At 42.2% G+C, this 12,319-nt stretch overlaps 1 protein-coding gene across 1 annotated transcript in view; it reads right to left on the bottom strand.

The window, feature by feature from the left end:
* Positions 1 to 12,319, bottom strand: part of Yeats2 (YEATS domain containing 2) — an 81,780-nt gene that overhangs the window by 51,154 nt on the left and 18,307 nt on the right. Inside the window, exons 5-7 of the mRNA XM_050131992.1 lie at positions 8,154 to 8,265; positions 4,966 to 5,014; positions 2,765 to 2,932 (exon numbers count right to left, since the gene is read on the bottom strand). Coding sequence (XP_049987949.1) covers positions 2,765 to 2,932; positions 4,966 to 5,014; positions 8,154 to 8,265 — 329 coding nt within the window. The remainder of the gene's footprint in view (positions 1 to 2,764; positions 2,933 to 4,965; positions 5,015 to 8,153; positions 8,266 to 12,319) is intronic.

Here is a 12,319-nt window from a genome sequence, read left to right on the forward strand (position 1 = left end):
CGGGAACTCACCAAGGCCAGCTGGCCTGGGTCTGAAAAAGCCTGGGTCAAAACTGGTCTCGCTGAACATAGCGGTCAAGGAGGACTACTGAGACCTCAAGAACAATGGCAATGGGTTTTTGATTCTACTGGACCTATTGGTTTCGTGAGAGCCTAGGCAGTTTCGTGGATGCTCACCTTACTAGACCTGGATGGAGGTGGGTGGTCCTTGGACTTTCCACAGGGCAGAGAACCCTGATTGCTTTTTGGGCTGACGAGGGAGGGGGACTTGATTGGGGGAGAGGGAGGGAAAGGGGAGGCGGCGGTGGGGAAGAGACAGAAATCTTTAATAAATAAATAAATTAATTAAAAAAAAACTTCAGAGATTTATGGGGCTGGAGAGTCAATGGGTAAGAGTATTTGCCACTTTTGCAGAAGACCAACGTTTGATTCAACACCCACAGTGGGCAGCTCACAATTCTTGGTAACTCTAGCACTAAGGGATCTGAAACTGTCTTCTAGCCTCAGGGTGTTCCTACACACATGTGGCAGGCACATATATACAGACATACACATAAATAATAATCCTAAAACGTACTTTGAGGATGCTTGCATTTCCATTTTGAGATGACTACAAGTCTTTGAGGATCAGGGATATAAGGTATGGTTCAAAAATACTGTGTTGGAGCTGAGAGGTGACTCAGCAGTTAAGAGCACTCATTGCTCTTCACATTCAGGACCCAACACTCGCGTGCTGGTTCAAAATCACCTGTAACTTCAGTTCTGGGCGATCTGGTACTCTCTTCTGAACTCCATGGGAACCAGGCACACTTGTGGTGCACATACAAACATATACTCATATACATGAAATAAAACAATCTAAAATCGATGCATTTGGGAGTCATGCTGACCAAGATTGAACTTCTCATGGCTGATTCTCATTGCTAACTTGACTAGATTTGGAATCACTAGGACAAGTATTTCGGAGGTAGTCTTTGAGGGAGTTTTCAGGGGTAGGTGTGTGTGTGTGTGTACACGAACGTGGTCGATACATATGCCTTCTTTGGTTGTTTTCTACCTCATTTTTTGAGAAAGTTGCTCACTAAACATGAAGCTCACCAATTTGGCTGGACTGGCTGGCCAGTGCGCTCAAAGAGCCTCTCTTTACGGATGTACACCGCTGCACCTAACTTTTATATTGGCTGGGCATCTGAATTCGGCCCTCATTTCTGCATGGAAAGCACTCTATCAACTGAGCCAGCTTTTCTACCCTCCTCAGAAAGGTTTATCTGAGCTCCCACTGCCCACCCCATGTGCCAGTTACACAATCTAACAGCCTGTGGTTATGGGCTGAATAAAAAGGAAAAAAGAGAAAGGCCTGGCATTTCTCACTTGTGTTTCCTGGTTGGCATGCACCAAGCTGTTCCCACCTCTATCCTTTTCCTCTTGTGACGAACTGTATTCTCTGAGCTGTGAGCCAAAATAAACTCCACCACATGAAAGTCAAAGTTTGCTGGGTCACAATAATGTGAACATAATTAATACAAAAAAATGTATTAACTGGGGGACTGGAGGGATGGCTCAGAGGTTAAGAGCACTGGCTGATCTTCCGGAGGTCCTGAGTTCAATTCCCAGCAACCACATGGTGGCTCACAATCATCTGTAATGAGATCTGGTGCCCTCTTCTGGCCTGTAGGCATACAAGGAGGCTGAACACTGTGTACACAATAAATAAATAAATCTTTTTAAAAAATCGTATTAACTAGAGAACACATTAACCAAGAGCTACACAATACAAAAAATACAAGTCCATTGTCTCATATTTTAGTATATGAATTTAAAAACTAGAGAAGAGAAAAAAAACTTTAAAAAACAAAAACCATTCTTTTAATGTAATAATATCCATAGAGGGTACACTGGAAATCTAAAGACAAATTAAGTTGAAATTTTATATAAAAACTAAAATAGTATCACAATAAAATACCAGTTTGCACATAAAATAAACATTTAGAATCAACTTAAATATATATAGCATATATAATTACATATGCTTATATAAAAAACAATACATTTAGTCTTATTAAATGATAAAAATGCCACAGTCAAAATACATTTGTTGATGGTGAATGTCAGTTTTTTTATATAGGATTAAGTATTTGTCATTAAAGTCTCTTATTTACATAATCAGAATCTGAGCCAGAATGTCTTCAGCAAAGAATAAAAATACAGGGACTGGAAAGATGGCTCAGCTGTTAAGAGCACTGGCTGGCCAGAGATCCTGGGTTTGATTTCCAGCACCGACATGGTGGCTTACAACATCTGAAACTCTAGTTCTAGGGGATCTGATGCCTTCTTTTGGCTTCCATAAGCACTGGGTATGCATGTGGCACACAGACATACATACAGTCAAAACATTCATACATATAAAATAAAGTAAAATGATGAAAAAGAATAAAAATCCAATGATTTTTGCAACCTTTTCACCTTTATAAAATGTAAGAATTGTGGGAGGTTTAAAGGGGGGGGGAGGCCGGGAGGGGAGCAGAGAAAAATGTAGAGCTCAATAAAAATCAATAAAAAAAATATAAGAATTTATGAAAAACTTATTTCCAAGAAGAGCAGAAGATTAGCTATTTTTACACTAGAGCTGTATGCTAGAGGGAGCATACCCATTTATGAAAACAATGTTTTCCCATTGACTTCAAGCTGCTGAAAGCAGCAATCTGGTGTCATCCACATGAGAAACACACCCAGAGTGACTCCCTCAAGCAAGAGTATCACATTACCTTCTCCCACAGGGGCAGCAGATGCCGGCTCAGGGGACCGTGCCACTGGGGAAGCTTTCACTGGGGCTGGAATGGTCAAAGATGGAGGGGCGTCAGATATGTCTGACTCAGATGACTGAGGATAAATGTAGTCTTCGCCAAGAGAATGCCGATGAAGCTCAACATCCACTACCTACACAGTTGGGCAACAAGTAGGCTCATGAGTCCATCATCAGAGCTCGAGTTCCATTTCAGAAAACAGTGCCCTAAGAGATGAAACCACACCTCAACAGGCGATTGCAACCTATAGATGAGATTTTCATCATCTGGTTCAACAGCTGGATGCCTCAGGTGAGTTCCTTCCCTCCCTTTACTGCTTTTACCGCTCAACATTATTCCCACCAGTTACACATCAAAGTCACCCTCTCGGGAAGACCTTCTTTATCCACTGCAACTTAACCTAAGACCCCGTTCACCAGCCACTCTTCCACCCAGCACCTGTCTGTAGTTGAAATTGTTGTACACCTCTGCTTAGTGTTTACTGTCTGTGCTGGTTATTTTTGTCAACTTGATACAACCCAGGGTCATTTGTGAAGAGGAACCTCAATTCAGAAAATGCCTCCATCAGACTGGGCTGTGGAGCGTTTTCTTGATTAATAATTGATGTGAGAGGGCCCAGCCCACTGTAAGCAGTACCACCCTGGGTTGGGGGTTCTGAGTTATGTAAGGAAACAGGCTGAGCACACGACAGAGAACAAGCCAAAAAGCAGCATTCCTCCACTGACTCTGCTTGAATCCCTGCTTCCAGGTTTTTGTTTGAATTCCTGCCCTGATTTTCTTCAATCATAGGCTATGACTTGGGAGCTGTAAGAAGTAAGTCCTTTCCTCCCCAAATCACTTTGGTCATGGTCTTTATTTAGCATAGCAACAGAAAGTAGAGTAGGTCACTGTCCTTATGCTCAAAAATACCAAGAGTAAAAATTACCTTACTCATCTCTTTTCTCCTAACATCTGGACCAGTGAAAGCATACAGGTACTTAATAGATATCTTCTGGTATCATAAAGTCCACTTCTCTGAAGAGTGAAGATTTAGCTAGGTGATCCATTCCCAGCTCTCGTCATGTTAGTTAACTACTGTGTGTAAATTTAGTTCCAAGGGACCCAATGCCCTCTTCTGGCCTTTGTGGGCATTGTACACATGTGGTGCATACACATGAAAGCAAAACACTCACGTGTATAAATAAAAATTTAAAGATCTTTAGTGGCTGGGAAGACGGCTCGGTGGCTTACAGCATACATTTACTTTTCTAGAAGACCTGAGTTTGATTCTCAGGTCCCATTAACTTCAGCTCCAGGGGTTGAAATTTTCTGGTCTCTTTGGGCACACTCACATATATGGCATACACTCAGATATAAACATATATAAGATTAAAAGTAAATCTTAAATAAACAAAAGAGTGCTTATTGTTGCAGAAGACCTGGGTTCAGCTCCTAGCACCTACATGGCAGCTCACAACTACCCTTTACTCCAGCTCCAGGGGACTTGACACCCTCTTCTGACTTCCATGGCTACTAGGTACACATGGGGTGGACATATACACATGCAGGTAAAACACTCACATAAATAAAAATATAAAAATAAATCTTACAAAGGGGGAATGGCATCTACAGCATGGATGGATACTACATGCACTACAAATAAGGCAGATTTTAGGAAGCCAAATGCTGACTATAATCATGCGAAGGAGGCAAGTAGTAGGGGAACTTAACAGGTATGGACTTAGGTGAGGGGAGTTCAGGAGGTGCCAGATATCACTCTGAACCTAATTCGTGTCACTGAGCTATATGCTAGATATGGTCCAGATCCTAAAATTTTCTCATGTTTTAAAGCACAATTAGAAAATAAAGAAAACACAATAGTTGGGGCAGCAGTGAAAATCTAACTTAAAAAAGACCAATAATCATTTTTTTCCCCGTTAAATCAAAATAATAAGGATTCTGGGATGGTGGCAAATGCCCGCAATCCTAGCACTACAGAGGCTCAGGTAAGAAGCCTGGATTTGAAATGAGCGTAGGCTACAGGGTGATACCCTATATTACACATGTAAGCTGAGCAGAGTGTGTGTAAACGTCACACACACACACACACACACACACACACACACACACACACACACACACCACATACTCCTTGTCCCCCTTACAAGGCTGAGGGAAGGTACCTACCGTCTCCGCACCCAGGGTTTGTAAGCCAGTGTAGGTTCTATCCAGCTATTCAAAAGTAAAGGGGAAACGTTAGATTTCACTCTACTCATGAACCTGAGGATACAGGTTTACCTAACACCAGTTAACTGCAAGCTGATATTTTGGAGGAAATTTGAGTAAAGGCAAATTTCCAGCCTTATCTATAATCAGAAACCATAAAGAATGTTTCAATAAATCACACCACGTCAGTTTTTAAGGTATTATGTGACGCTGATGTGAGTTTATAAAAAGTTGTGTGAAAATATTTCAAATGACAAGTCTATAGAATGTACATGACTGTCGGCGGTGGTGGCGCACGCCTTTAATCCCAGCACTCGGGAGGCAGAGGCAGGCGGATCTCTGTAAGTTTGAGACCAACCTGGTCTACAAGAGCTAGTTCCAGGACTGGCTCCAATGCTACAGAGAAGCTCTGTCTCGAAAAACCAAAGGAAAAAAAAAGAAAAAGAAATGTACATGACTGAAAATTTAAGCATTATAGCCACCATTAAATACCTGAAATATATTAGTACCACAAAAGATTTATTTTAAGGCAAGGAACATAAACTGAGGGGATTATGTCACCAACAACACTTTATTGTTACATTGAAATTCTTATTATTGTAGCATTTCAACTTATATCCCCACAATAGAAAAATATTTTAACACCGTATCAGTACAAACACTATACATACAGTAAGACTAAAAGGAAAAACACTAAGTTGGGAAAAAAAAAAAAAAAACCCCAAAGATAAATAGGAATAAGTGAGGCTGGGTAGAGCAGTAAGCAGGGGATGGGTTTTAGGGTTGCTAAGAGACAGCAGTGCAAACTGGGGAAGCTGTGTAGTAGCCCACATAGGCAAGGCAACTGCTCTGGCATATTTTGGTGCTCTGATGTAATTACTGGTGGTGAGAGGCTGCAGGTGTGGCTTCACCGACAGGTTTATCATTACGAGTTCCTAAAGCCATGGACAGACTGGACAGCAGCATGGATGCCGGCTCTGGAGAGGAGTCAGGGCCCATGAGGTAGAAGTGACAGCCTTTTCTGCTATCTTCGTGGGGATGGGAGTGGCTTCACAGCACAGGCCTGTAACTGGGCTGATTTTCGGCAGGAGACAGGGATTGATATAAGCCCACTTCTCCTGGTAGTCTGCTAGCTAGTCAGATGTCTCAGTAGGGTGCCTATGGGCACCACAGACAGGAAAGCAAGCACTCTACAGATTCTGTGGCCTGTGCAGCAAGACTGGTCTGACTGGATCCCGGCATCTTAAATATTTTTAATATTTTAATTATTAACATTTAAGGATGAGGCCAAGACTACAGGACATCTTTAGGTTAAATCCATGTCTCTGTCCTCTAAAGGTAGAAATAAATCTCTCTATAATCTATATTGTTACATATAAACTAAGAACCAATCTAGTCACTTTCTCATAGCAACTGACAATCGGTCTACTAGGATAGGTCCGTGAATCTGCACCAGGCTCCTGGGTGCTGGGGTTCCGGGAAGACCAGACTCGCCCTATTTCCTCAGTTGAGTCTGAGACCAGGCTCATACACAAAAAATAATAAAATCATGCTTCAAGGAAGTTACAGATCAGAGAAGGGTCTCTGTAGTATAAGACTATACACTATTCTTGGAGAGGACCTAAATTTGATTTCCAGCACCCACGTTAAGCAGCTCCCAATCTCTTATAACTCCAGCTCCAGGGACATCCAGCGTTCTCCAGGGACACATGCATGAATGTGCACCTCTGCTTATACATACACATTATTAAAAAAAATAAAGTTTTTTTTTAACATACTTTACTATCATTTTAAAGTACCATGTTTTATGACTGGATGTAGTGAAACAAACCTTTTATCCTAGCACTCAGGAGGCAGAGGCAGGCAGAGCTATTCCTATGAGTTATAGGTCAGCCTGATCTACATAGTGAGAACCTGCCTCAAACATGAACAAACAAAACAACCCAAAATTTGCGTCTCAAATAATCTTCCACTGAGAACTGAAAAAAATATAATAGGTAAACACTATGTAAATTAGTGCTGGGACCACTCCCAAATAATACACGCAATGACCAAAAGAAAGCAAAAACTGGGGCTGGAGAGAGGGCTCAGTGGCTGCTCTTGGTTCTGTTCCCTTCACCTACATGGTGACTTACAACTCTCTAGAACTCCAGGTTCAGGGGATCTGATGCCCTCTTCTGGTATCTGTGGATACCAGGCAAGCATGTGGTGCATACACATACATGCAGACAAAACACTCATTTGTGCAAAATAAAAATAAATGTTTTAAAAAAGCAAAAAAAAACTATTTTAGAGCTTTTCCCAAGAAATGGTAAGTGGCCCCTCCTGCTCTTTAATGCTGCTTTCCCTTCTTCTCTAACATCAAAGAACCAGAAACAGGCAGTGCTGTCTACCATCAACAGAAGTTAGGTTCCAGCGTGCCCCAGAGCTACGAAAAAGAGAACTCTACCGAAGTATTCAGCTTTATTTAGTTTACTCTTTGGAGTCACTGATGATAACCACAAAGGGAGGGTGACTTGGGGCAAGAGAAACTGTATTAATTAATTTAATTAGTTTATTTAACTGGTTGGTTGTTTGGTTCTGAGACAGGGATCTCTGTGTAAGTCTTGGCTGTCCTGGAACTCGCTCTATAGGGCAAACTGGCCTACACAGAGATCCACCTGCCTCTGCCTCCCTAGTGTTACCACATCCAGCTGCCGAGAACTTTAAAAACAATTTGTTTTCCAACTGTAATGGTAGCACACTAACAGTGTGTTTGACAAAGAACTGAAGTGCAGTGGTGGCGCATGCCTTTAATCCCAGCACTCCAGAGACAGGGGGATCTCTGAGTTCGAGGCCAGCCTGGTCTACAGAATGAGTTCCAAGACATCCAGGGCTACATAGAGAACAGAGATACTCTGTCTCAAAAAACCAGAAAATCGGGAAGGAAGGTTTGAGGTCTTGTTTCCTCAGACTTAGTTCACCTTTCTGAAGAGTATACATGTGATGTGGAGTAACTGCTTCCCCAGCTTTGAGGAGTAAGTGCTGTAGCAGTGAGCATCACGTATACAGGATTCCCCTGATTCCACCATCTGCAGTCACGGTCCACAGGTAATGAATGAAAACAGACACTGAGTTTCCAGTGAGCAATGCTCTGCTACAATACCTTCAGATTGTGTATGATATCTATCCGCTTGTTCTGGCTGTCCTTAAAGTGAACTTGCACTCTCACAGGAAACTCACCCCAGCCTCTTCTAGTCAGATGAAAAGGGGGCTCTCTAGGGAGAAGCAGAAATTTACACATTTACCTTATGTTTTACACTCTCGTTCTACAAGAGCGTTTCTAAGAGACAAAACAGAACTTCACGTCGTCCCAAGAATCAGTTAGGTTGAGTTGCTAAATCACCATGTTGAGTTTCACACACACAAAATAATAAATAGTAAAACTGTAATTCAAGTCTACATTACTAAAGGATCACAGCTAAGAGGTACAGACTGCATGATTCCAGGTCATTCTCTGAAGTGGAACCAGAGTGAAAATGGTCCACTACAAAGTCAGAAACCCTGCTTGACACCTGACAGGTACAGAAGGCGAGACATACATCCCAAACCAAAATAAATCATAATCATATTCGATCTCAAAGGAGTCATTTAATGGGGGTTATCTGCTGAAAGAACTTCATAAAAAGAAAGCAAGTTGTAGCTGTGATCTCAGAGCACAGGAGTGTATATTTGAATGCTAACTGGAGTAAAGAAAATTCAGTCACACTAGGGGTGGTGGCGCACGCCTTTAATCCCAGCACTGAGGGGGAGAGACGCAGGTGGATTTCTGTGACTTCAAGGCCAGCCTGATCTACCAGAGTGAGTTCAGGGCTGTTAAACAGAGAAACACTATCCCTAAAACAGAAAGAAAGAAAGAAAGAAAGAAAGAAAGAAAGAAAGAAAGAAAGAAGGAAGGAAGGAAGGAAGGAAGGAAGGAAGGAAGGAAGGAAGGAAGGAAGGAAGGAAGGAAGGAAGGAAGGAAAGAAAGAAGGAAAGAAAGAAAGAAAGAAAGAAAGAGGAAAAAATTCTTCAGTTCAGTTACAATATAACTTATGAATAAAGAATAAAAGAAAGTGGGTACGTGAAGGTTAATCCCATTCTTTGCTTATGTGTATGTGTGAAATGTTCCATAATAAAAAAAAAATTAGACACTTAATTTAAGAGCTCTTGAAGTATTCCGACTATATAGCTTAAGGTAACAAACAGACAGGAGAAAGAATGTTTTAAAACTGAAAGTGTCTGTGACTCTCTGAGTTAGAATTACTGTAACAAGGTGCTGATTAGACAGGAAAAGGCATTCTCTCTGGGACGTGCTCTGGGAAACTGAGACAAGAATTCAGTTAGGTCAGAGTCTCAGAACCCAGCCTGAGAGGAGTCTAACATGGGAATTAACAAGTAGATCCAGAAACTAAGTGTCCAAGACAGGAACCATTCTGAATTTAAGAGCAGCATGAAAGGTAGAGAAAATGTCCCCCACTAGTACAGTAAAGCCAGTTACTCTGAATCAGAAAAACCCCACTTAGTAGCAGGCTACTACAGAGCTTCTCCATGTGCTAGATGACAGCAAAACTAGCCGTCCTTGGTCCCAACCAGCAGAATCTCTGAGGGCAAAGATGGAGTACATACAGACAACTTTCCGAGTCTTACATTTATTCTCTTGGCCTTCAGTCACCTCTATGGATGTAATATTAGACACTACAGGTTTACAGCCATTCTGTTAAAAACCACAAGCAGCGGCCGGTCTCTCAGTCACTTCTAGTGACGAGGATGCACTGCTTACTGAAGGCTGAGGGAAGGATGGGTTCAATGCCAGTAGGTCTGTCTGCTGCATTAAAGTTCTAAATATGGAATTACAAAGAATAAATAAATCATTCTTCTACATGGAAGACCTTCAAAAGAACTAAAATGTTTCTCCGAGGTCTTCCTAGAATGGACGCTTCTGATTTCCAGGGAGACAGTAGCAAATGTTCAGAGTATTTCCATAACACAAATGCTGTTCTAAACACTTTAGATCTAGTAACTAAGCCAGTGTTTACAGCCTCACTAAGTGTCATTTGGAGGCACAGTTCAACTGCATAACTAACTTGCAAGGCCACACAGCAGCAAGCAGTAAAAACCAGGATTCAAACTCAAGCCCTGGGCTACAGAGCGCAGCTCTCACCACCATGCTAGTACAGGTGCTCAGGGCAGCAGATCTCCCCATTACCCAGACCTCCTCCAGTGCTGCGGTCAGGCTGGTGCCACACTAACCCACTTCAGTCTCACATGCACCAAGGCTAGGGAGGCCACTTAACTCCTCAAAGGCAGGGACCACGTGTTTACTTTTTGTACTCTCTGCACCAAGTCCAGAATCCAGTGCACTTAGTGACTGGCTGATAAAGTTTACTATCACGGTTCTTAGAAAGTTGGTTGAGATTAGTCATGACAAGTGAACCAAGTATGAAAAAGATGATTTCGATAGAAGAAAATACCTGTATTCTTCATCAGGTAATGTCAATGAGGAGGTTCAGTGATCATGAGAAATACATTTGCGCTTTGATTTAAAAAAATTAAACCGAAGTTCCTTAATAGCTCTTATTAAATTACATCAAAGTAATATATATCAAGTTAACCCTGACACCAGGCACAAGCAAGCTTTGTAGTACCATAGAGAACATACTAAGTCCAAGACACAGGCTAACTATTTTAACCCACTTTACACAATACCATATCTGGAATGGTATGTTAGGCCTCAGAAGAATATTTTAATAGGATACAGAAAAGCTGGAGTGTGCCAGGGACCATAGCCTAGTGACGGGATACACACAGCTCCATAAAGGACAGCTAAGCTGGAGTGTGTCAGGGACTAATCTAGTGACAAGGAGTACAACACAGTCGCACAAATGACATCTGGGGTAAGTGTATCCTGGAGGTCTCAGGACCAGACTCACAAGCCTCTCAAATACCCTAACTGCTAGAGAAGCACTATCATTACGTCCTATCCAAGGCACAGAAGAATTTACTTTCAGCAGTTAGAGTGCACACCTGCAATATCAGCATTGGCAGGTTGAGACAAGAGGACTAAATCACATGACAGGCCAATTTGATCTACACAGTAAAACTCTGTCTCAACCCTACCACCTGAAAAAAACTCATGAAACTAATTTAAAACTTTTGGGCAAGCAGAGTTACTTACAATGTAATAGCCTACCCCACAAACTCAGCAGCTCATTCTGCATCAAACATGAAATGAGTACTGACTAGTTCCAGGAACCATGTCACACTTTGGGGATGTTCCTACTGATAAGAGGTCACAAACAGCAAGGAGCGAAAGCCAAGGCTGGGTGGTCTTTAATCTCAGCACTCCAGAGGCAGAAGCAGGTAGATCTCTGAGTTCTATAGTGAATCTATGTCTCAAAAAATAAAAAGCAGCAGCAGCAGCCTGAATTCAGGACTCAGATGGGGCTCTATGGGCACGGTGTTTGCTCAGCATGCATGAAACCCTGTGCTTGACCCTAGCACCACACGGACCAGAAATGGCAGTGCTGCCAGTCACCTCAACAGTTGGGAGAAAGAAGCAAAAGGATCATAAAATCCTACTGCCAAAAAAGTTGGAAAAAAAAGAAGAAAGCTCAAATTCAAATAAGGGTGACATATATGTAAATCATTAGGTATAATAACAAACTTGTATACTAGGACTAATCAGAGCAAATGGTTTCTCCAGTTATTTTATTTTTGAGACAGGGACTCTACATAGCTCTGGCTATCCTGCAACTTTCTCTGTAGACCAGGCTGGCCTCAAACTCAGAGATCCATATGCTCCGGACTTTCAAGCTGGACACCTGAGTTCCCTCCTCAGGATCCATAGGGTGGAAATAGAGGATTTTTCCAAATGTAAACTCCAGAAGCATATAGCATTCAGAAGGCACAGTCCTGCAGATCTCTGTGAGTTCAAGGTCAGCCTGGTCTACAGAGCGAGTCCCAGGACAGCCAGAGCTACACAGAGAAACCCTGTCTCAAACAAAACAAAACAAAAGAGTTGCCAGGGTCATGGTGTCTCTTCACAGCAAAAGAAACCCAAACTAGCATAACCCCCTAAGAAAACCGAAACAGTTATCAAAAGTCTCCCAAGCAGGCGGTGGTGGCGCACGCCTTTAATCCCAGCACTCGCCTTTAATCCCAGCACTCAGGAGGCAGAGGCAGGCGGATCTCTGTGAGTTCGAGACCAGCCTGGTCTACAAGAGCTAGTTCCAGGACAGGCTCCAAAGCCACAGAGAAACCCTGTCTCGAAAAACCAAAAAAAAAAAAAAA

Source organism: Alexandromys fortis, unplaced genomic scaffold (genome assembly GCF_014885135.2).
Source record: "Alexandromys fortis isolate MF-2015 unplaced genomic scaffold, M_Fortis_MF-2015_v1.1 scaffold_380, whole genome shotgun sequence".
Lineage (NCBI taxonomy): Eukaryota > Metazoa > Chordata > Mammalia > Rodentia > Cricetidae > Alexandromys > Alexandromys fortis.